General features: G+C 42.0%; 1 protein-coding gene across 1 annotated transcript; it reads right to left on the minus strand.

The window, feature by feature from the left end:
- Positions 1-16,117: 16,117 nt before the first annotated feature.
- Positions 16,118-22,552, minus strand: NCEH1 (neutral cholesterol ester hydrolase 1; the record flags this gene model as incomplete). Its single annotated transcript, XM_008947457.1, has 4 exons — positions 16,118-16,735; positions 18,075-18,246; positions 20,636-20,705; positions 22,324-22,552. Coding segments are annotated over 4 exons (1,089 nt in total), but the record flags the coding sequence as incomplete, so codon positions are not given.
- Positions 22,553-24,330: the final 1,778 nt, after the last annotated feature.

Raw genomic sequence — 24,330 nt, forward strand, 5'->3', positions numbered from 1 at the left:
AAGCTGCTGGTGCTTGCCTGCATCCTGACAGAAAGGGGTGTGTGGGTTACTGGCTTTGTCTGTTCCCCTCCTTAGAGTCAGCCCAGGTGTAACATGTTATATGAGTCCATCAGCTCTTGTCACTGCTCATGATGGAGTGCATGTAGAAAGAAAAAAATTCCCTCTGACCTTATAGTTTCATGGCTAGATCCAGCTGAAGGCTGAATGGCTTCATCCTCCCCAGAGCAACAGGCTGCCAAGTCCCCAAAGGTCTGAAGAGAAAACATCTGGTGTTTTCTTCCCTTGCTTTTGCGTTTTTCTGAGCTCTGAGCTCAGACTATTTAGGGCTGGAAAATTTAGTTTTCTTTAACAATTATGTTTATTAATCAATGCTTGACTGTTCACCTATTTCTACAAGGTGGTGTTGATGTAGACAGTAAACTGCATCAAACTGACGGAGATGTGTGGTCCATGCCTGCCAGCCCAGAGCCTGAGAGCTGCAGTGGGCTCTTTGTCAGATTTCTTCTGGGACTTTAGCCAAATTATTCAGCTTTTCTACTGCAGTGTGTCCCTGTCTTCAAGGGGACCATCAGGTGGAAGAAATCTCAGCACACATCTCCCCCCAGAGTGGATTATGAAGAATTCATGGCTGCAGAGCACTTTGTGAAAATTGACTTTTAAGACTTAATTATTGATGCCTTGACAAACCTCTGCTTTTTTGCACACGGAAGGAAAGTCATGAGAAACAGATTACTTAAAAACTCTACTAATCAGATAATCCTTGTGCATGGTGCTGCTCCAGATTTAAAATCTCCATGCCTGCATAGATACAGAGGTGTATGAATGAATGCACACAGCTATTTAAATGGACATATACTCGAACACCTGCGCACAGGCTGTGTAATTCCTACCCGTGTATGCTAACTGATGGATTTGGCAAAATTTAGTTTATTGTGCTTTAAATACTCTGGATGACATTCAACCCCAGATGGAATACAACTGTGTTTGAACCAGTTTTCTGTCTTGCATATAAGACACCTGATATTAAAAGTTCTTAATACAGAGAATATACTTTTCAAGCAAATGCAGCTCACTCTGCTGAGAATGTAGCTCTCCAAAATCCCCATCAGGTTACTTGACAACCTGGAGCAGAGATTTCTTGTATGTTTAATGTGTGTTTACACACTGACCTGTAGACTTTGCAGTTCTTGCCGAATCTATTGTATTCACCTCATTCATTTTCTCAGACTCATGTAGGTAGAAGGTAGGATGTCCAACCTGGCTTCCAAAGTTTCCCACCTGATTTCTGCTCTTTGGTGGAGTCTCACCAGCAGGGTGCAAAAGGCTTGTAAAGGTAAGAGAAAGTGAGCAGGGTGTAAGTGTTGTGTAATCAGGGACAAGCTATGTATCTTCTGAACAGAAATGTCAGGTGCAGGAAGCATTAGGTCAAGTAAAAAGGCCTAGGTTGTGTTCAGCTTAGGACACTATTAATTCACCTAATTAGCAGTGCTGCCAAATCTGTATAGCTGCAGAAGGATCTGTGCTTTATCCTGACACAGGCCAGCATCATGCCTCGCTTGCTCATCAGCACAAAGCTCAACACTTCCAGAGACCAAACTTCGGTGCCTCAAGGAGCATTTTTAAGGTATATGTTATCTGCTTGTGAAATCCACTTTTCAAAAGGCAAAATAGGTATTTATGAAGCATTTCTTCCTCGTCGTGGTAAGTTAACATTCCTGTGATACAGTTGAGGGTGGTGAGTGCGCCCAACAGAGGGAACACAGCTTGGTGCTCAGGCTGAAATAATCTAGTCATGACTTGCAAACTAAGTGTTATAAAATCGCTGACACTGGATAAACACGCAACATCTGGCTTTCATCCCTTACAACAGCACCTTTTTAAATGTAAAGAAGCGCTCACAGTAGCATAGATCTGAACTGAAGATTGGAAACTAAATGTACAAGTGTGTGAAGATGTCTAAAGACCTCTGCACTTGAGACACCAGCAGGTGATGGTACCAAGACCCAGCTGCACAGGCAACCCCTGCAGAAATCACATAACTGGTGTAGAGACATGATTTGTGCTTGGAGACTCACCCAGCTAATGGGATTACCATCAAGACAGGGAGAAACGTCACACCCTTCAGGAGGTGGTCTTCAGCAGCACAATGAGGGATCTATCGGAACCAGCACTGCAGTGTCCACAAGCAACCTCAAACTAATAGCTTGTTGATGCTGAAAGGGGACTGTCCTGCCACTCAGCTGTGTGCTCCCAGTTTACCTTCAGCTAGCAATCATCTGTCCTTGCCCTGGGCCAGGCCAGAGAGCAAAACAGGAATTAAAAACAACTCCACGTATACAGAGAAAAATTTGTTTGGCAGTTTGCTTCCTGACTGGAGTTTCCCCGAATGTTTTGCTTTTCAAGCTGATGACTTTTGGGTTTTGAAATATGTGTGAGTCTTTGGGACAACGCATTGGACGTGGTCCTGCCCTCATTCCAGTTCTCATAGCAAAAGCCATGCAGGAACAGGCTTGTTTTATGGCTTAAAGCCTGGAAATACTGTACTCAACGCAGTGTGGCTTTCCAAAACTGGATGTGATAGACAGCATAGCTGTAGTGTTTTGTTAGGTTAGACAGCCAAATAATCTGTGGAGAAGCCAAATACAGACATGTTTTTTATATAGTTACTAAAAATGCTTAAAAAAACCCTGAAGAACTGCCAAATTTTTGGAACACAGAACATAATGCATATGCAGTAGAGTCAACTGCCGACTGGTGTAAAGGGCTGAAACTGCCTCAGAGTTAATAGAAATATTTCAGATTAACACTAGCAGGGAATTTCTCCAGCTGTGTTTCAGCTGCTGCCAGGCAAAGCCCTAGAGAATCAGGCTGTCTCCAAAGAAACGGTGCGAGCTTGGCAGTGTTGATACATAGGAATACCTATTTATTCTATCTTCCAAAACCAAAAGCGCATAGGACTCAATGAGCAAATTACTATGCTTAATGAATGTTAGCAGTTTTGAAATTACTTACTCTGGTTGGACTTATAGATGAAACAGGAGAAAACCCACCTGGGCATAAAATGCAAGGAAAAGTGCCTATCTTTTTATTTATTTCACCTTGCAAGTCTGATGGAGTTAAAACCAGAGCTCTGGTAACGTATTTGTGTATTTGTTTTATTTGTCTAAGCCCATCAAGATAATCTTAGCCCTAGAGGGCTTGCAGTCAAAATCATTGTACTGCAGGTCCGTGTGTACATACAACCTGCTGTGTAGTGCCAACTGAAATAGTGTGATCAGTCACCTCTGCCTGTTCTTGCAGGTCTGGTGTCTTACAAAGCTATCTGGGCACAGATAACACTGTCTTGCTGCTGTCAGGTTTGTGGGAGACTGAGAGGGGATCTTATCGATGCTCATAAATGTCTAAATGGTGGGTGTCGAGAGGATGAAGCCAGACTCTTTCCAGTGGTGCCCAGTGATAGGACAAGGGGCAATGGGCACAAACTAGACAACAGGAAGGCAAAACTTCTTTCCTGTGAGGATGATGGAGCCCTGGACCAGGCTGTGCAGAATGGTTGTGGAGTCTCCTCTTGAGACTTTCAAAACCCGTCCAGATGCAATCCTGGGCAACCTGCCCTAGGTGAACCTGCTTTAGCAGGCGATTGGTCTAAATGCCCTTCAGATCCTTTCCAATCCCCACCACTCTGTGATTTGGGGGAGCGGGGGGGAAGTCTTTCTGTTTCAAAAGCCTTTTACTAGTTGCACCTGTAGCCATAGAAGAATCTTTTAGTAATGCATCTTCAGACAAATGTAGGGAACAGAGAAGTGCACCCAGCAAGGTGTCTCTAACTGATCCTATTCCTCCCTGATCAGCCCACTTACAAGCTTTCTCACGTGTCAAATGTTAATGTGGAAGGGGGATACTGTGGCTCCAGTCCCTCCTGACATTTTCAGTGCATTTCCCAGGCCTGTTTTTCCATCCTGCAGTGTAAAATTAATTTTGGCAAAATCTTGACTGACTTAAACTGCAACACAATGATCTCCTTGCTCAATTCATATTTGCTGTCTGCCTGATTTATGTTGAAAAGAGGCACTTGGGCATGCCAATTATCCTGTCTTTTATTTGCCTTGTGCATTGAGCCTTTGGCTACTAGAATTAAACTGGAAAATGCAATTAAAAGCATTAGCTGTAGCAAACATACCACAAAATATCATTATATGCTTGACAATGTTCTCCTTCATATTGTTAATCCCTGCAGATCTACCTGTGCTATTAAATTTCACATATGGATTCTATTTTTCTCAAAAGGCTACACTAATTGGAATGAGCAAGTTGCATGTCTAATTGCATACAGAAAGAAAAGGAAGATGTCACCATAGTGGAAAACCTCACCTGGCTTTTCTTGGTGAATATGGTCTGAACTTGGACTTGAATTGAGCAAGCGTTATTCATGCTTCAGAATGTTTGCAGTTACCTAGACAAGGTTATGTGACAATGCTGTTAGATAAAGAAGTGTTTGGCTTGGTGCACCATGGAAATTATTCTGTGTCAACAGAATTGTCTTTCAATGTGATGAAAAGCACAGAGGGGAAGCTTGGGTGATGGTGAACTGGGGAGACCTTTCCTACCTACACACCTCAGCAGGGAGCGTGGGGTTGTGAGCCACGCTGGTGATATCATCTGAGGAGCAACTTAGGTAAGAGGAGTGCAAATGTCCCTCTCTCTTCATTCCCACATTAAAATAACGGTTCAAAGAAAAGCAAAAATCTTACACAGAATGTAGTTAGAGTAAGTTGGAAAGATGGAAAATGCACCACTGTTGAGCACAGCACTCAAATTCCTCTGGTCATTTCCTTGTGAAAATGTTTTTGGGGAAAACAAACAAACAGAAGATAAAAAAGCCTCAAACGGTGTTAACCATGCAAACTGAGATTACTTGCCTTATCACTGAGCCTGAGGATCCAAGATTGCCTGATGCTAGTGCCTTTAAAACCACTGAGATGTATGGCCTTCTATGTATTAGGGTTGTATGAACTGCTCACAGAACACTTTAAAAATACAGCTCTTAACCTCTGGTAGAAACCCCCACTGCAAAAGAGACTTGCTGCCTCTTCATTGCAAAGACCTCAGAAATACTGGTCACCTTCAGTTTAAGCCTTCTCTCTACCCATGAGAAAACAAATATCTAAAGCACAAACAGGTACATGCAGGAGAAATAAAAGGATAAGAAAGAAAGATGGATCTGGAGAAGTCAAGCTCTCTGGTGACATATCTGCATCTCCAGTTTGGTGATGAGAAGACAGATAGATAGGCTGGAACCTCTGCAGAGTTAAACCAGACCAGGCTGGAAAATGGGGATTTTTCATTAGCCATGGCCTGCATTTCCAGCCCCACAGGCTGTGCTGCATGCAAACCTGTTAAAAACCTGAGGCATTAACTCCCAGCAATCATAAAAAGCTGAAAGTACAGGCATAATGTGGAAGAACAGTGTTTTTAAGAATGGTAGTGTCAGGAGTGGTGGTTTCTCTGACTGTGGGTTGATTGCAACATTTTATCCCTTCTTGTTAGTCCTGATAAGGGCTGTAAAAGAGTGATAAAACCAGGCAACTTTGGCCAGCTGGACTCATTGCACTTAATGGTTATTGCTCAAGATGGATCAGAGAGAAACATAAATTAAACATCCAACGCTTGGGGCAAACAAAACTTCAGATATCTGAGATACCAAAGCATGTAAAAGTTCTCTTTTCCTTAATTGTAAGTGAGTTAGCTTTGGGTGGTGAAATCTGGATACCTCTAGCAAAACTATCCTGATTTGCTCTAGTTCCTAACCTTGCCCAAGTTTCTTTTTGGTGGCTTTGTAAGAGTGATGCTGACCTCCCATTCCCAGCAGCTCTAGAAGGGCAGGGCAGCTGAGGCTGAGCCAGAACAGGCAGGGTGTTGTGGCCAACCTCCTTCCTTATTACTTACGAGTAGCAGGCTCATTTAATATTTGAAGCACTCTACTGAAACCACATTGGCTTGTTGCTTTTCAAACAGTTCAGGAAATGGGAAACAAGCCAAGTGGTGGGTTGGAGCAGATAAGGGACAGCAGTCCCATGGTCTTCTTTCCTTGGCTGATTGATTTATTGATCTTGTGGACAGCACCAAGTCTGAAGGTTTTGACCCTCCCTACCTGTGTTGCATTTTACCTACTTGAAAGAGTACAGTAAAATCCCATTTATGTCCTGTTTGTTTCAGCTACTGCTCTCCTTGCTCTGGTGTTAGAGGCTCCTTCACCTGCACGTTAGATGAAGCAACTATAAATAGGCAGGCAAAAGTTTTATAAGCTGAGTTAGTTGTGTCCCTATTCAAACCTCACTGTGACAAAGCTCAAGAGACACAGTGGTCACAGAACCCTGTGGCTGGGGCAGTGGCAACCCACAGCTGGGGTCTCGGGGCTTCCTCTCCATCAGCCATGGGCCCAGAGCTCCTTAGGGCAACACTGGTATCTCTGTTGGCTGCAGCAGACTGTAGGTCATACAATGTCATCTTATTTCTTCCTTATGAAGTCATGGAGCATTTTGGAGATGACTGGGGGGCTGGAGCACCTCCCCCATGAGGCCAGGCTGAGAGAGTTGGAGTTGTTCAGCCTGGAGAAGAGAAGGCTCCTGGGAGATCTTACTGCAGCTTTACAGTACTTAAAGGAGTCCTACAAGAAAGGTGGTGAGGGACTTTCTACAAGGGTCTGTAGTAATAAGACAAGGGGTAACAGCTTCAAACTGAAAGGGGGTTTCCTTAAATTACATGTAAGGAAGAAGTTCTTCACTATGAGGGTAGTCAAGCACTGGAACAGGTTGCCCTGAGAAGCTATGGATGTCACATCCCTGAAAGTGTTCAGGGCCAGGTTGTATGGGGCTTTGAGCAACCTGGTCTAGTGGAAGGTGTCCATACCCATGGCGGGGGGGGTGAAACTAGATGAACTTAAGGTGCCTTCTAACCCAAACTATTCTATGATTCTAAGTAGCTAAGTCTCCTCTGCTGCTATGAGCAGTATAACATTCTCAGAGGATTCTCCATGCTCCCATGCTACTTCTCCATGCTACTGCTGCAGTAGCTTGCGTGTTGCAGGAACATTGCTGAGGAAGAAAACAGCAAACTTGCTCAGTCAGTGCAAGTGCCAGCTCATGAGAGTGTGTTTACATACTAAAATCCTTACCTGCATAAACACTGCTGACACTGCTGAACTGGCAGACTGGGAGATGCCTTGAACAGGCAGGTGAGAGAAATCATGTGGTTTATGTGAAACTCATGAGCTGAGTGCTGGGCTAGTTTGGAATCCTGGCTTTTTGCTGCTCCAGCTCCATCGAAGAGCAGAATTGGGGCTCCCCAGGCTGCAAAGCCGCTGTTTTGATTAAACTCACAATCTCTTCCTGCAAGCCTGAGTGAGTAAACGCCCTCATTGTTTTGCTTCCCTGTTTATGAAGAAGCCTGGCGTGAGCCCAGGCTGCTCAGGAGAAAACAGAGGAGTGACACAAGTGGTGGAATTCCCCACAGCCCTACCTGGGGCTCATCCCTGCCCCTGCCCTGCCAAGGGTTGGCTCTGGCCATGGGAGAGCTGCTGCTGCCAGGGCTAGTGGGGGCATGAACGTTTAGCCCAGCTGATCTCCAATCCTTGCTGCTTTTGTTGCCTTTTCAACTTTCCCCTCAAATGCTCAACTTCCCACACAGCAAAGATCCCCTGGCTCCTCAGACGTTACTTGGGGAAAGGATGAGGTATTAACAGGAAAAGCACCTTCTGCTTTAACTTGTTTTTCATCTGGAAAATAAGTGACTGCAAAATTTCATTATGGATCGTGGCACATATTAGCTTTTAATGATTTATGTGCCTTGATTGATTTGGATGTTGAAAGGTAGTTGGTTCTGCTCCCAGCTCCAGCTCTGGAAACTGAGATTGGGTCATGCTGAGTTGCTTGGATGCCTGCAAGTAAAGTTTGGTGACTCCTGCCACCAAAACCAAATTGGTGCTGAGTTAACCCTGCTGCCCTTAACTGATTATGGGTTAGTAAACAAGTCTGTTGAGGAAGTTTTAAAGGAGAGCACCCAGCTGTGTTGGTTGTGCTGGGTTAATATGCAAACAGTAAACGACTTTTCACAGCTCAGGAGACACTCTTCTGGGCAGGCACAGAAGAGTTGTTGCTGTAAGAATAAACTGCTCAGCATAAAGTTGCATTTCAAAGTAACATTGAAAAGGAAATTAAAATTGGGCTTTACATTTTGAAGCAGAGGTCCAAAGAGATGGGATGGGTGGCTGATGTAAACAAACACATGCATCTGCTAGCAAACCTTTTTAGAGCTTGCTTAAACTCAGCCACTCCCTTGGAAAATCAGTCAGGTGAGAAGTTCACCAGCCCAAGAAACCAAGATGATGAAACTCATAAGAACAGATGGCCATAGCCCAACTTCATGCCAATAGCACTGTTTCAGTCTGACTGAAAGGACCTTTATAAACCTAGGCTCAGTCTATAATCCTTAATGAGGTGGTTCTAGGTTTGTCCTGTTGCAACATAGATATGCATATATGTGAGTGTGTATATATACACAAATATTATTTATAACAAGTAGTTCTTTAGAGTGTGCTTGAAATATGCATCGGCTGAGGCTAAAAGCTGCTGTTTCACCAGCTTCACCATATCCCTTATGGTGGGCCATGCAATTCCATAGGCCATTTTCACATTGGTAGCCCTGGTTTGGGTTTTCATAGTTCTACTGTGGAGCTGGACAACTCCCAACAAAGTCTATGTCTGAGTCCAAAGAGAGTGAGTGTCCAAAGAGAGAGAGAGGTTATAGACACCCTGTCTGTATGCTAGCTGCTCTGAGGTTTAACATTCCAAAGCCACTCTGTGGTCTCTGATTAATCACCCAGAATCTGAGCAGATCATGCAGGACCTGAACTAAGCAGCTGGCTTTTTGTCCTCAAAACCAGGCTTAGATTGTGCCTCCAAGCACTGCAGTGACTGTAAAATAACAACTAGTGTCTTCCCTCCCTTGACCATCCACACAGATGATAAAAAGCAGGATTTGAAATGTAATGACAGGATATTTTGAAAGTTGGATAAGCTCCGTTCCCCTTTTGCAGAGGAAATGGTGATGGAAAACAGGAATGCAGAAGGAAACACCGAAGCTCACGGAGCACTGGGTGCTTCGCCTGACCCCTCATATTTGGCCTCTCCAGCTGTGGCAGGAAGGTAAGATGGTATTTCTGATTTTGGAGGGGAGGGAAAAACCCCATCCTAAGTAGATACAGGCTCAGCATGCACTGCTGCTTTGCTGTGTCTTTCTTTGCAATCTTCATAACCCACGGCAGGGAGGAGAGTGCTGGAGCAGACCAGATGAGGGCACTTACTGCAGAGTGGGGGTTGTGGCTGGAAGGTGAGGAACATCAAAGGTAACTCATGGCTGAAATAACCCAAAGCTGAGCTGCTGACTATGCCAAGTAACGCTTGCTCCCCAGGGCCGCAGTGCAGGGGTGCCCCTGAGCTGGGGCCCTGGGGAAGCAAGCGTTACTTGGCCAGGGCTTTCAGAAAGGCCCTCTCCTCCTCCCAGCATCAGGAGTGGGGTGTACACGCCCAATAACAATTTACTTTTATTTGCCTTGTGGACCACTAAGGAGCAGAAACGCCATGGCCCAAGGGCAGAAATAGCCCCGTTCTCCAGGGTGTTTGAAATGCCTCCATTTCCAGGGGCGCTCGCAGCTCTCCACAGACCACTGGAGGTGCTGCTGTGCCTCCTTGCATCCCTTGCTGACAAAGCTGACGTTGGATATGGAGGAAATGGAGGGAGGCAGCCTTGCAAATACAGCTCTCCACCACCACGGAGCTGTGCCCTGGGCGCAATGGGGCAGGATTCCCTTTATGCACTCCCTCACCCTTTTGCTTCTGCAGGACACAAACATGCACAGGCACCTACAACACCTCTTGGGTGACCACACAGCTCGGCTGCTCGGAAAAACCTGCACCAAAAGCAGCTAAATCACCCGAAAAAAATCTTTATGGTGTGCCAAGGACTGAATGTGATTCATGCTGAGGAATGCTGCTGAAGTGTTTGGGGCTTTTTTTTGCAAGAAATTTGAGTACTTTCCCATCAGCGTTGCGTTTATGTCTTGTCCACGCGTGACTTCACAAGTCAGGGGCTGGGCTGCCGCAAATTGTTTTGGTTCCTGCAATAACACTTCGTTCTGCCTTCTGTTTTTGGAAACCTGCTGGACATTTTCAAACAAGTCCGTTTTCAGTGCTCCCTCTGCTGGCTATAGTGCGAGTGATGATATTTTAAATCAAAACCCCAGACTGAAATTCGGTTGTAATGCAATTGCTGGGTTAACAGCAAAAATTCTCTTTATTCCTCCTCCGTACTCGGAATCCCACAGCTCGATGGCACTGATGTGCTGTGTTTGTGGGAGAGGCAGTTTTCTATAATACTGATCATAATTGCTTCTTTACATCTCTTAATATAAAATATATTCTCTCCTTTAACAAACTGCCTAGTCTATATTCCTACACTGTCTTATGATAGGATTTCTGTGATTTGTAGAGATTCTGCTCCAGAAAAGAACTATGATGGAAATACTTAGTGTTTTGTTGCTTATTTAAAGTCAGAAAGGGTTATTTAAAATATAGTTTCTTTAAAGGAGCCATTGCAGGGTTTTTTTGGGTTTTTGTTTGTTTGTTTGTTTGTTTGTTTGGGTTTTTTTAGTTTTATTTTGCCTATCTTCCTGTTGAACAGTTGATAAACACTTTAAAATGCTGTAGAAAATCATCGGGAAAAATTATTACATTTACATTAGGGGTAAAACATAGTCTTGTATTAATGATGTGCTGACAACTATTTAAACAATATTTATAAAAGAAAGAAAAGCCACTGGATAAAGTGCCTGAAAAAAAAAAAAAATTGAATGAAGAGCAAGGAGAAAATGTGTACCTCGCCCTGGGGATGAGCAAAACCAAACGTGGCCCTGCTCCAAAGAGTTTTCTAAGTGTGAGGCCAAGAGGGATGCTGAAGGGTGGGATTGCTGGATGCAGAGGCATGAGGCTGTGTGGGCTGGAGGGACACCAGGGTCACAGCCCCACCATGCACCCGCTGCTGCTCCAGTCCTGCTCCAGAGGGTAGGAGGTGGGAAACGGGGCGCTGCAGTGGGAACCCGGCTGTGGCCTTGCCTTGCCAAGCCTTGCACAGTCAGGCTTTTTACTACATCTAAGAAAACATGACTGGAAAAAAATGTTCTCTGAGGCTCAGCCTGTTTTTAATGCGTTCAGTTTAATGCAAGCAGGACTATGACTCCTGCTGACTTAAAAACAGGCTTGTAAGTCTGAAGCTTTTGTCCCCAGCACCTTTTCCAGCAGGAGGAAAGCTTTATATTCTGTGAAAGTCACAGGACCCTGCTGGACATAATGGCAAACACCCACATTAGGATCCTTCAGAAATAATGCTGCTAGGACCACTAATAAATGAGAGCACAGGGGATGAAAAGGGGTAACTGTTCAGGAAGAAGGAATGGGAAAGGAGGTCAAAGAGGAATGAAACCAGAATTAGTGCTTTCACTGGCTTAAATTTCAAACAAATACATAATCTATACACATATAAAAATGTCTTTATAGATCAGAATGGAGAACACCAACTCTGCTGCCTGTCTGCTGCAGCACTAGTGCAGGTATCATCTACCATCCAACACCAGCAGATGTGGTCACCATTAATCATCTGGCAGAAATGAAGTAAAAGCAGGTCACCCTCACAGCCCACAGACACACAGGCAAGGTTTCCTGCCTTGAAAATAACCCCCTTGGCTTTGGTTCAGTTTCTTTAGGAACTCTGAGGTCTCCCATTCTGTTCCACTGACCTCTGCTGAGTGAAAACTCAAAGTGGAAATGTACATCAGAAAAGAAAATCAGTGGTCATGGGGAAAAAAAAAAATCACAGATATATTTCACTTTTTTTTATTTGCTATTAATTTTGATAGCACATCTCAATCACACTGGCTAATCAGATCTTACAAGATCTTTCCCCTGCACTGGGAAAGAAACAAAAAAATGGTCATGCATAAGATACTGAATGCTTTCATATCAAATATGTCATACTTTGGGGTTTTGAACATCATAAGAGAACATGAAAGCAGCTTATTTTGTTTAACATCCCTGTTACAGACCATAGCAGCTTAAAAGGTTTGACACAAGTTAACCTACTTCTAATGCTTTTATTTGAAAAAGTTTTGTAGGAAATTAAAAGAATAAAGAGGCCAAAACACTACAAAAGAATATTTTAAAGATAAAGCATTTCTTCTAAGTTCATAGATCTTAAAACCCACAATGATCTTTCTGTTTTGGCGAGGGATTCAATTTGGGCATTATTTAAATGAAGGTTGGGAAATTCAACTTATTTGTGATTTTTATGTCCCATGAAATATCTTTAAAGGGGTCTTGGTTTTCAGGAATGCTGAACACACATCCTTCAAGAGGTCCTAAGCTAGGGAGACAAAACCTCCATTTATTCCTGCAAATATTGGGCCAAATACTGGGGACTTGCTAATATTCCCACATCTATGAAAGTAGGATACAAAGGACTAGAAATTGTTATCTGAGCTTTTTTTTTTGCTTTTAAAGATTACATCTGAATGCTTTTGACGGCCATCAGGAACAAAATCTTCTTGCAATGGATAGCAAAAGTCTAACTGTAGGAGCAGAAAAAAAAAAGTCAATCTTCAAAAAGTAGTTAGCCATACTTGTTGATTTAATGGAAAGATAAGTAGACAAATTTATTGACTGTCTTCTGTTAGAAGATGCACAGGTGAAATACAGTTACAAATACTCGCCCTGATCCTACAATATGCAAAATGCTCTAAACTGCTCTGTGAGATAACTAAGGAACGAAGGTCCTGGGCACACCCGAGGAAACACCTCAGGAGACACAGACTGCACACAAGAACAAGCTGAGGTGTTGTAACAGGCATTGATCTTAATCTCCTGCAATCAGGCACCTGCTTTCTGTAACCATGCCTGCCGGCCCTGGCTGAGCTCTCGCCAGAGTTAGTGCTCAATTTCTTTGAGCTTGCAGCAGCTCAGCTGGAAACAGCCGTAACCACTCAACTTTGGGCACAGGGACTGCGTGCAAAGGAGAACAAAGCAAAGTAGGAGGAAAGTTGAGTTTGGACTAACACTTACTTCAAGGTTTATGCTGAGTTTAATCAAGCATCTTGTGCAGCTACATGCTAAAGGGTCTTTTTACAGCTGGAGCTCAGACCTCATTGTAGATGTTCCAGGATCCACCACGTATCTTTACAGCTATCGTGTATTTAAATCATATAGCTGCATGATAGAAGTAGTCGAGAGAGAGAGAGAGAGAAAGTAGTTCTTATGAAAGTAGTTAATTAGAGAACTAGTTAATACTGTAACATCACATCAAAGTTGTGCTGTGATCTTGAACGTCACGTCAAGCTGGTGATGACTGAGTAAACACATGTAATCCAGTTATAAACTTGCTACCACTTCTTGTGCCAAGACTTTAATGTGCTTCAGTGCATGAAGGAAATTCACAGCCGTGAATATACATTCCAGCTCTCTGCTTCATTTCAGTTAAAAACCAGCAGCAATTATATTACAGCTTCACAGCAGATTTTTATAACTTAGCTAGAAACAAATGCCGATCAAATCTTTGCAAACAGCTCTCAGGCAAATTTATTTATGACAGAATTTATAGGAATATTAACCACTTTCTTTCCAGTACTACAGCTACTACTATATTTTAATGATGGCAAGTGGATATAAAATAGATCTTTTCTGACATGGGTTTACTCTTTATGTGGGAAAGCCAGGAATAAGCCTGTGCTTACAACTGAGTGTTATATTCTTTGAGTCACGGTCTGAAGTCAAGTAAATGGAGCTGTCTCCATACAGTGGAAAGAATGCTGGAGCACACTCTTCTTCAAGATCATTGGTTGCTGTCTAAGTATAAATTGTATCTACTGAAGTTGTGTTTAAGGAGAAAAGGAGGGAAGAAGGTTTAAATCCAGAAAAAAAGTTTTAATTATTCTACAGCATTAATTAGAGATCTGGACCCAAACTTATTCACATTGTCACTTGGCTGCTCTGATTCCACTATGTCTTTGTAATGAAATTCTTCTAAATGGAAGAAGAATCTGAACCACTGATGAAAAAGCTTTGGCTTGTGACCTCTGTATGAACCTATGCCCAGAAGAGAGTTGCAGCCTGCATGACTGAGCTTACATCGAGGCCTCATCTCATTAATAGCTTTTCTTAACTTGTACAACCACATTAACAACCTGATGCTTCTAGTAAGTAATGATTCAGCAAAGCCATTCTGTTACTTCATTTAAATACAGTGAAAGTGGACTGGTGTGTAGAAATTTTAAACAAGAGAAGGCAGTTGGATCTACTAGTACTTTCTTTTTTTTTTCCCCTAGAAGAAATTTTCAGAATCCTGCCATCAGAAACCCTCTAATGAAATTACCTCTGTCATGATCTCCCACCAGCCAAGCTCATGTTATGGTATGGTCACAGGAGCCAGGACTCTATGAGCTAACTGCCCAGGAGCACCCATAGCCAAGCAGCACCACCCAGCACAGGACAGGCAGCCCAGTGATTAGGGAAGGATGGGAAGTCAAATGCTGTGGGAGCTGTTCTGTCATGCCAGCCACCATCAGGTCCACGTGTTTCACCAGCACCTGGGAGTTCAGCTTCACAGCTCCTTTGTGAGGTAGGTAATTACTGCAGAAAAAGAAAGTGAGGATTAAGGAGATTAAGTTTTTCTCCTGGGGTCCCACAGGAAGTCTGTGGTAAAGCTGAGGATGAATTTAAGCCCCTGGTTTACTCATGGGTCAGCCATTCTCTCCGCTGTGCGTAGAAACACTGGGTTTGTGACACAACCTTCATTTCTGCAAGCTGTAAGCATCCTGGACAATATATGTTTCCACAGGTGGTTTTACTTTCCTGTCCTGCTTGTCTGAATTATACAGACTGGCTCAAACTGCAGGGATTTGCTGCACAACAGCAAGGTATCTTGCCTAGCATTTTGGGTCAGTTTATAAGGTAAACAAAGTTTAGCTGCAAAGCTAAGATTTAAATCTTCCTTTTAGATTAGAGCCCACTTCTGTTTGCTTGCTTCCCTCCTTCCAGGAAGCATGAAATATAATAAAAACTACAAGCACAAAAGAAAAGTCGGTGAACAAAACCTTCTACTATTAATTACACCCATTAGTGCAAACCACACAGCAGATTATTTTTAGCAAGCTCAGTATTTTCTGTAAGGAGGTCATACAGCTGAGGCTTTAAACACAGATGAAGTCACATTCTTTAGCCAAATAAATAGTCAGCTTTAAAGTTCACCCACATAAGCAACCTGAATTTTACTGCTACACTTAATCTTTTGTCCTACATTTGTATGTATGCTATAATATGTTTTATTGAAAATATATTTAGTCCTGTGCTTTCATCAGATATAAATAACTAAAAGGCAGTAAAGGCCAGATTCCAAAGCTGAATTACATTTTTGGATGAGACTTGTCTACCATCACCTTAATTGCCTAGAAGAACTTTTTTTTTTTTTTAATAAAAATTTAAACAAGCCATTTGTCTATGTGCCTAAAAGCCAACACCTAAATCCATGTTTGACATTCAAATGCATGGCTCTGCTGTCAAAGGTGAGAGTGCTCACACTTGGTTTGACATCAAGCACTCACCACCACTGAAAACTATTTCCCATTTTTACATATTTAGGTGTGGATGCAGGTGTTTGGCTTTACTTCACATCATCTGAAAATTGTGGCCTTCCTACCTAATTAAGAGTCAAGACTTGGAAGTTGCAGCCATTAAGAATGCTACAGGAATGCTGCTCTCCCTGCTCAACATTTACATTTGGCAATAGCCAGCTGAAAGAAAGGCAAAAATAATCAAAGTTGGAAAAAGCGTTTCTCAAAACACTTTTCTGGGCAACTGCAATCGAGCTAGTGAATGCTGTGGTTAGTGGTCTGTAACCCCAGCAGGTGCAGCTGAACAGGAGAAGTCTGAATTTGGAAAAGTGCGCTTTTGCATCGTTGGCTTCAGCGAGGACAGACACCAGAGGTGCACACCCTGTGTCTTCCAGAGGGACTCTCTCTTCAGAGGTTTTCATCCAGCCATTTTATGTAGCTGTTCCTGGTCTGGAGGCCCGCAGCGAAATCGGTGGGCCAAATGGTGAATATCATGCAGCCATGAAAGCAGTCGTGGAAGTGGTCGAGCGTGACGTCCACGCCGGCGTGCTCCAGGCGCCGGGCGTACATCGCCCCGTCGTCCCGCAGGACGTCGTTCTCACAGGTCAGGATGTAAGTCTTTGGCTGCAGCTGCAGGGTGGCCTTTTCTGCAAGCAGCGGGACTGCTCGGACGTCAAGCAGCGCTGGTATCTCCTGGATGATTTCAGCCTTGCCTGTGGTTTGTATTACAGGCTTGTAGTTCTTTTTGAACGACGAGGGTAGTAGAGAGGTCCAGTTCAGGCGGCCTCTGAATGAGAGAGCTCGGCCAACATCAAGAGCGGTGTGGTTGTTAATCAGCAGGGAGTGAGCCAAGTCATAATTACCATTTAAATAATATATCCAATAGTTGATCATGACAGAACGACGAAGAATAGGCATATTCATGTTCTGCTGGTAAGAAGGTGTATTGAAATCGAATGCCTGAAGGACTGGATAAATTAAGGCCTGCAGTTTCGGTCTGACAGTCAAATTCTCTTCTTTGCTAAGCTGTGGGAAAAAAAAATCATAGAATTCAGATTATAATGAAAACAAACATTACAACGTCAGCCTAGAACTTTATACAGGCAACCGTGCACTTGACAGCAGCCTGATGTTAACTTCTCTTCTTGTTAAGGATGGCTGTTCAGGCAGACCCAGTATCCTGTCTCCCAACAGAAATTGGATGCAGAAATTTATTGAAGGGTGTAAGAAGGAAAAAAAGTGTAAAGTGGCACGACTCTAAGACAGTGTCCAGATTAACAGTTGGCAACTGAAGGACTTCTGAATTAAAGGAGCTATTCTTAATAGCTTTTCATGGATTTTTCTTCTATAAATTTATCTAATTGGGTTTTTTTTCCAGCATATGCTAATTGTTGACATCCACAGTTTTCTCTAGCAAAGGCTCACCATGTGCAGAAGCATCTCTCTCTGTTTGACTTGACCCTGCCATCTGCTTTTCAGTTGAGTCTATCGGTTATACATTTGGTGCCCACCAATTCCTTTACTGGAGGAATCAGCAAACACTTGTTTTGCTTCATCTTCTACACAAGATACACAGTTCTCTAGCATACCTCATCTTATTTGAAAAGAATGATGAATCGGGAAAATGAATTAGGAATGCTTTTTCCAAAAAATGATACTATCATGTTGATCAGTTCTGAATGCTAAAAGTTTTAGTGTAATTGTCTCTTATTAATTTTTTCACCCTAATTCAATATTGCAAGGTTGTCATGATAATTGGTTGTCTGGATATGGTATCTGCTTTCTTATCACCAATGGTTATGGCAATGTGAAAAAGCTAATACTAATATTTCACTCAACCATGAAAAATATTATTACTTGCCTCAGGCTGCCTTTAAAATCTTTACTAGATTAAATTCAGATTACATTTAAACTGCAGATACATACGTTTCCTTAAACTTGTGAAATGCTACAGGAACACAATTTAACAGCAGAATCAAGCTTCACTTGTTGTATTTTTTGTCCTTCATTTGCATTTGAAAGAAATAGAAACATATATTCAGAGATAAGCATCTAAAAATAGGATAAATTACATGTGTACTTAGTTACCTACTCTAGAAAAATAAAGGGGTAAGCACTTAGCTACTTGCTGTTAAAATCTGGCCTGTAACAACTCATGAGTGTGGTAAGACACTGGAAGCTGTTACTCATACCACGATGGACTCATTTTTCTTCTGTAAAGCAACTAGATGCTGGCTTTCTACCACTCTGTCTTTGGGCTTGGCACAACACCTTGTGATGACACAGCAGAAAGAATCTGTCAGCCTATATGCATAATGAATTAGGGACTGTTGCAGTGTAACATGTAACAGATGCTGGATGTTACCTGTTGACACACAGCAGCTGCCAAATTTCCTCCTGCGCTATCGCCAGAAATTGCAATTCGATTTGGGTCAGCTGAATACTCAGCTAAGACATCAGGCTGCAAAAAGTGCTTTGTAGCACGAAGAGCATCGTAGAATTGCTCTGGGAAGCATACCTCTGGTACCAGCCTGTACCTGCAAAGAGAAGAGAGAAGACAATTATTACCATCACCGTACCTCTCTTGCAGGATTAATACCTGATATCAGGTATTCCTTTGTGGCAAAGAATTTCATAAGGATAAATATTATGGGAAAAATATGAGGTGTGTAAGATTTACTCTTGTAATTAATGCTCTAATTTGGAAAGATTAATATGAACCTACTATATAAGAATAATACCAAGATAGTATAAAATTGTGCAGTACTTGCCTAAGATTTCCCAACAGAGGATTTCGTGATACGTTATAGAAGTGAATATTTCAAACATCCTTGGCAAGGGAATTGTTACAATCCCATTGGCTTTGATCCTTAACTAAACTAGTACGAGGGGGAATAAGTCATATACACCCAACAGAGTACACTGAGCCAAATACCTAAGCAGTTCTGTTTCCTAAATTTTTACCTATGGTCAGGAGAGAATGGACCTCTCTATACCTCTCTGCCAAGAAACTAATAGCCAAGAAGTGAATGCCAATTTGGTCCAATGCAGCAGATTCAGTAATTCCTCTGCTGGGGAGTGGAGCAGGAATACACCCATTGCACAAGCAGAGAGACTGAGGCACAGAGAGCAGTCTGCCCAGGAACCGCCAGGAGCCGAGTCCCAGGCGTGAGATTTTCTCACATTTCTAAATAACAGTGCTGGAGAAAACTGTTCATATTTACAGAATAATTTGTTATCAACAAGTTCTTCCCTGGCCTTATGGTACAAAGCACGTCTTCTGTTTGTAGCTGTTTAATCAACAGATTTTACATATTCCCAGTGATGAGATTTTTGCTGAGCAAAACAAGCAAAGCAAAATCCAGTTTTCTGATTCAAAACATTTTCTTCAGAATCTAAGATAAAGAAAGCTTCATATGCAGAATAAATTTTAAACATAAGTTACACAGAAAGTGTTTCAAACTCCAAATCTGACCTGCTTTCAAAAAGCAATCTATATATTGCATCAACTACAAAGGAATATGAGAGAGTCCTTTGGGAACTCCTTGCAAAACTGGATAACAGACTGTGCATGTATCATGAAAATGAGTGGTGCAATTAAGCCAATTAGAAATCTAATTAGTTGTCATTAATTGAGTACAAACGCCTTGACTGAAAGGTATAATGGCTAAGGAGAAGAGGTAAACAGTAGCTCAGAGAAACAGGCAGAATTATACCACCATAAATCAGGAAAGGAGTAATAAGGAACTTTTCAACACTGTGATCGCTGCTCACCTGGAATAACCAACAGCCACTTTTTTATTATTAATTGTTTCTACTAATAAACAACAAAGAAGTAAAAAAAAAGAAAAATATTGACCCTTTGAAGTACACTGTAAGTACTGAATAAGTAACATCAACTCCACATAATTAAGTTGCAGTTAGATTAGATCTTGCTATGTAATCTACTGGAGGTGGGAAACTTGAGCAGTTACATGAAGTGATTGAGTTTGCAAAAGAAAATATTGAAGTTGACAATAAGGGTGGGAAAGGTACCAATCAAGTTGGAGTCATCTAGGTAACGTAGTTAGCTAGTTGAGAGGTTTGTTTACCTCAGAATTGTGCAATAAGTTAAAAAGCAGCCCTGCTTCTCTGCTGTCTGGCACCCTGGCAATTCTCTGCTCTTGAGTGGAGCACAGGGCTTAAATGAGGTGACTGGAACAGTGGGAGATTGAGAAAGCAGCAGGAAACTGCCAGGCTCCACAGAGTATTCTGGTTAATGAGCAGGGGGAAAATTATTTGATTTTTTTATGTTGCAGACCCTTGCTCAATATGAAACTGTGGCTTATAGAGAGATTTGAAGGGGATTTAATATATATTTTAATATCATCTATATCAAAATTCTTTTAAATACAGATAAATTAAAAATACACCTTGCAGCAGTGGGAGTGGCCACTCAGGGTGCAAAAAGTCCCTCTTGCTACATGAGGAAGCAACAAGGATGTGGTTCAGCCTTCCTTCAGGTATATATCATGTCCAAATGTGCTTGGATTTTTTGTTTCTTTTTAAAGTTCACAAGTATTTACAGTATCATAACTTGGCACTTGGATGATCTCAGGCTCTAAGCTGCACTCCTTACATGTAGATACAATTGCAAATACACTAACATTTGCATCTTAGTATTCCTCCAGCTGAATTCAGTGCTACTTTCTTTTCCCACATTTGTGCTTTCTAAAATGAACTCTAAAATAATTAGAACCCTGAATGAGTTTTTGATACCATTCTAATTTGCTGTCATTTTGAAAGGATAAAAATACCAGACTGGTATAGAGAATTATTGTCCAAGTTAAAGCTTACGTGCAAGCCAGTAACAAGGGAAAAGTTGAAAGAACTGCGTTATATATTTCTAGTACCTTAGAAGTACTTGATCAGTTTTAGATTACTCACTCAACTGAGACAACTACAGCATTGAGAGATTCAGCCATGGTTCTGCAGAGATTGTTATAAAGGCTTGTTCCTGGAATGAAAGGACATGGTGTTAGGGACATATAAGTCCATTTGTGTCAATATTCCCAAAGCTGTATTCTCAGAAAATATAAAGACATGATACAAATATAAGCAAAATAAATGAGATCAGCCTGCAGTAGGTGGAAGCGCCAGATACACATTGTAGCAGAAGAAATATAATTCACACCTTGAGAAGTCTTGCAGTCTAATGCTTCTTTTCTCATCTGTTTCTGGGTGACTTGGGGCATGTCATTTCATCCACCTATCCCAATTCTCTTGGTCAAAATTTAAGGTACCCAGTGACTTGAGGCATTAGCTTCCAGAGACAGTTATTACTGTATGAGTCACTGCTTGTTACTCATTTTACTATAGCATGCATTGCTTTAATTCAAATCAGTTGCCCTATTAATGTCAACTGAACTACTTATTTAGGGGAGGATTAATCATAGCCATCTGATTTATCATTGGACTGATGTTCTTAAATTTTATTTCTTTCCAGTTACTTAATTGTTAGTTCCCGGTACTGTAAAATATATTAAGACACTAAGTGTTTTCTAAAGTATCTAGTCTTAGAATTTAATATTTAGCTGTAACGTTTGTGCCATTAACTTCTACATCTTGGATTCGAGGATAGCATCGACATAGCTGAGTTACAGTCGTCCAAACAAAGGGTGGTAATGTAATATTAACTTTTTACACAACAGGAGTCATATGCAAACTGCTACAGAACAAATGAGGTGGGCAAGATGATAACAATCATCCCTTAGGTGGGCCTAAGAAACTCCATCTGAAAGCACAATTTCTCTGTAAAAAGAGAAGGAAAATTTTTAACTGCTATAGGACTGCAGGACAAAGAAACTGGGATTTTCAAAGGAAAGATTTTGAAGTTATTTAGGAACCTGGTCTAAGTGACTTAGACATGCACAGTTCAAATGCAATTAATACAGTCTTTGTTTTGGAATATTTTGGAAAACCCCATTAGCGTTCATTTTCTACAGATGAAGCCACAGAATGTATCAGGGCTGTATGGACTTCCTGATGTCATGGTAGCAACTGGGAAGGAAAAGGGGGCCAGACCAAGGGACAGGAACCCACCTCTACCCATTTCCTTCATCACACTGCTTGTTGTCTGTGTTCAGCAACAGGTATCCCCAAGTACGTGGTACTTCAGAGCCAAACATTAGTGATGCTGTTACATGCAGTGTTGTTCAGCTCACTCTTTTATTAATTACCGTGTGAAAATGGGGCGGAACTTTTACACATAGTCACTGGATCCTGACTGCTGAGGATCGGCTCTTGCACATAGCCACAGAGAACGGGGAACTGGCCCAAACAGCCCATCCAGGCATCCCAGGAATCTCAACAATAAGCTATTTTGTCCTCTGAGGATGTAACAAAATTAACCTTTTGGTCCTTTCACGGCTCATGTGCAGATAAGATATGCATTTTTGCTATGTGTTCAAGGTATTTTCCCCCTCCCTCCTTGGAGCTGGTCTCCCAAAGTGGACACAGTTACTACTGAATGCATGTATGTAAACTGTCATCCCTGGCAGGAAAAACAGCTTTTGGTTTCTCCTGCCAGGAGAAAACCAGACCAGAATCTTATTTAATTCCTAGGAGACACATACTTGCACTTGCCAGGGCCCAGCCCCCTCCGTGGATGTAAACGACGCTGCGCTTGAGCCTTTCATCAGGCTTCGCAGGAGGTTCAAACACTCTGACTTCCACCCCGTCAAACACCGTGTCCGTGATCTTAATGTCTTCAGAGGAGACAGACTTCAGCTTGTCAAAGGTACAGATCAAATAATTCAGGACTATCAAGTGATGGCTGAGTCCCAGGCAGTGAATCAGGTGACACTAGGAAAATAAAGAAGAAAAAAGGAGATTTCTGTTACTTCAGAGTGTGTCATATGATACTGCACTGATGTTTAATGCAACCACCCTCAAAGGGCAGGTCCTATATGGTAATGAATATGGATACTTAGAATAGTCACTGGAAAAGGAATCATTATCAAAGACCTCTAATGCTTTTAGAGCTGTATTAAAACAAACCCCTGTCCATAAAAGATTCTCTGTTGTCAAAATAAACCAAGCCACGAGCACTATGTGGATCAAGACAACTGTGAATGAGTGCTCAGATCCTTGCCTTTGAAAGATACCTCTGAAAGGTGGCCCACTATGGGACTTGTGAAGCTCCTCAGACCAGTGCCAGTAGAGGGCAATAGCACTCAGGCGACGTTTTTGTGGTGGTGAGGTATCAAAAATGCCAAGTATTTCTCTTGTTCCACACCAGCGCCTACGTCTTTTCACTTGTGAATTAAGAAATCTCTCATGGATTGTGATAAAGTTTGAAAACAGGTTGGACATGATAATCCTAGAGATGCTTTCCAACCATAGTGATTCTCTGGTTCTATAATGATTGTTTATTGGCTTCTCCTGTATTTACATGCTGAATTGGGAAGAATCTGAAACACAACCCAGGACCTATGGCAGGTTAGTACGTTTCTTTCCAACCCCTGAGACTAAAGCATGAGTTTGTGTTTTTTTTTTTTTGCGGGGTGTGTGTGTAAAACTATGAAAATGACCCCTTGTGGTAGAAGGAGAGAGATGTTATCCCCTTTGGCTATCCAGGATTTTTATTTTCATATTTATTTTTTAAACTTTGCTCTGAATAGGTTAAAAACCTGTTTCTGTCAGCATGCAGTAGTGGGATCCAAGGCACTCTTCCAGCCTAAATGGTCATGACCTGCTTCCCGTGTATGACACTGCACAGCCCCACCTCCACTGCAGACTGCTGTAGAAAAAGGCCAAGTTTGATATTTTCCCTCATCCCCAAACCTATGCCAAATACAACGGTCTGCTATGTGAACAGGGAGAGGAATCCATTTCCAAACCAAGAGTTAAAAAAACTTATTTTCTTTTCTTGCTTTAGCTTGTGGTAATATCACCCTGCTGAGATAGTTTGGTGGGAATCCAAATTTTAAGATGTTTGCTTCTTTTTGGATGGAATATAGTTTCTTTTCATTCTGCAAGGCTTTTCTCTGGAGAAGAAACACAAAGCATCCACCCAGCCAGAAGAAATGCTGATTTCACAAGGCTGCTTGTATCCCAGAATTGGATATGAATATGAATTTCAGATCATGCTTTTCTGCCACTGTTACTTAAAAGCTCCCACAGGAATTTCTGAAGAGCCACACATCTATTAATAATCTGGCACATGATTTGTTGGGCTGCCACTGATGTAACCAGCTAAAGATCTGATCGTCTCTGTGCCCCATAGAGGTTCCTGGGAAGGTAACCACTGGGACGGTAACCACTGGGATGCAATGTTAAAAATACTGTCAGGGAAAACACGACTTTTAGAGTTTGGTTTGGTTGGTTTTTGTTTTTGTTTTCTTTCAGCCTGACTGTGCTGCTATAGGCATCCTGTTTTAGTTTTCTCCCACTTTAGTTCACATTCTTTGTAGATGAGATGACCCCAATGTTCCCTGGAATCAGAAATGGATTATTTTCAAGGCTAGTTAGAGTTGTTTACCAAGAAGTGTTTTGCCCTGTTCTTGAAACCACAGAGCACCGTGGCTGTCTGAAGACTATCACATGCTTTCAAGCCTTTTTTCCTGTAATAGAACACTCTT

This window comes from Merops nubicus, unplaced genomic scaffold (assembly GCF_000691845.1).
Source record: "Merops nubicus isolate BGI_N331 unplaced genomic scaffold, ASM69184v1 scaffold33200, whole genome shotgun sequence".
Taxonomy (NCBI): domain Eukaryota; kingdom Metazoa; phylum Chordata; class Aves; order Coraciiformes; family Meropidae; genus Merops; species Merops nubicus.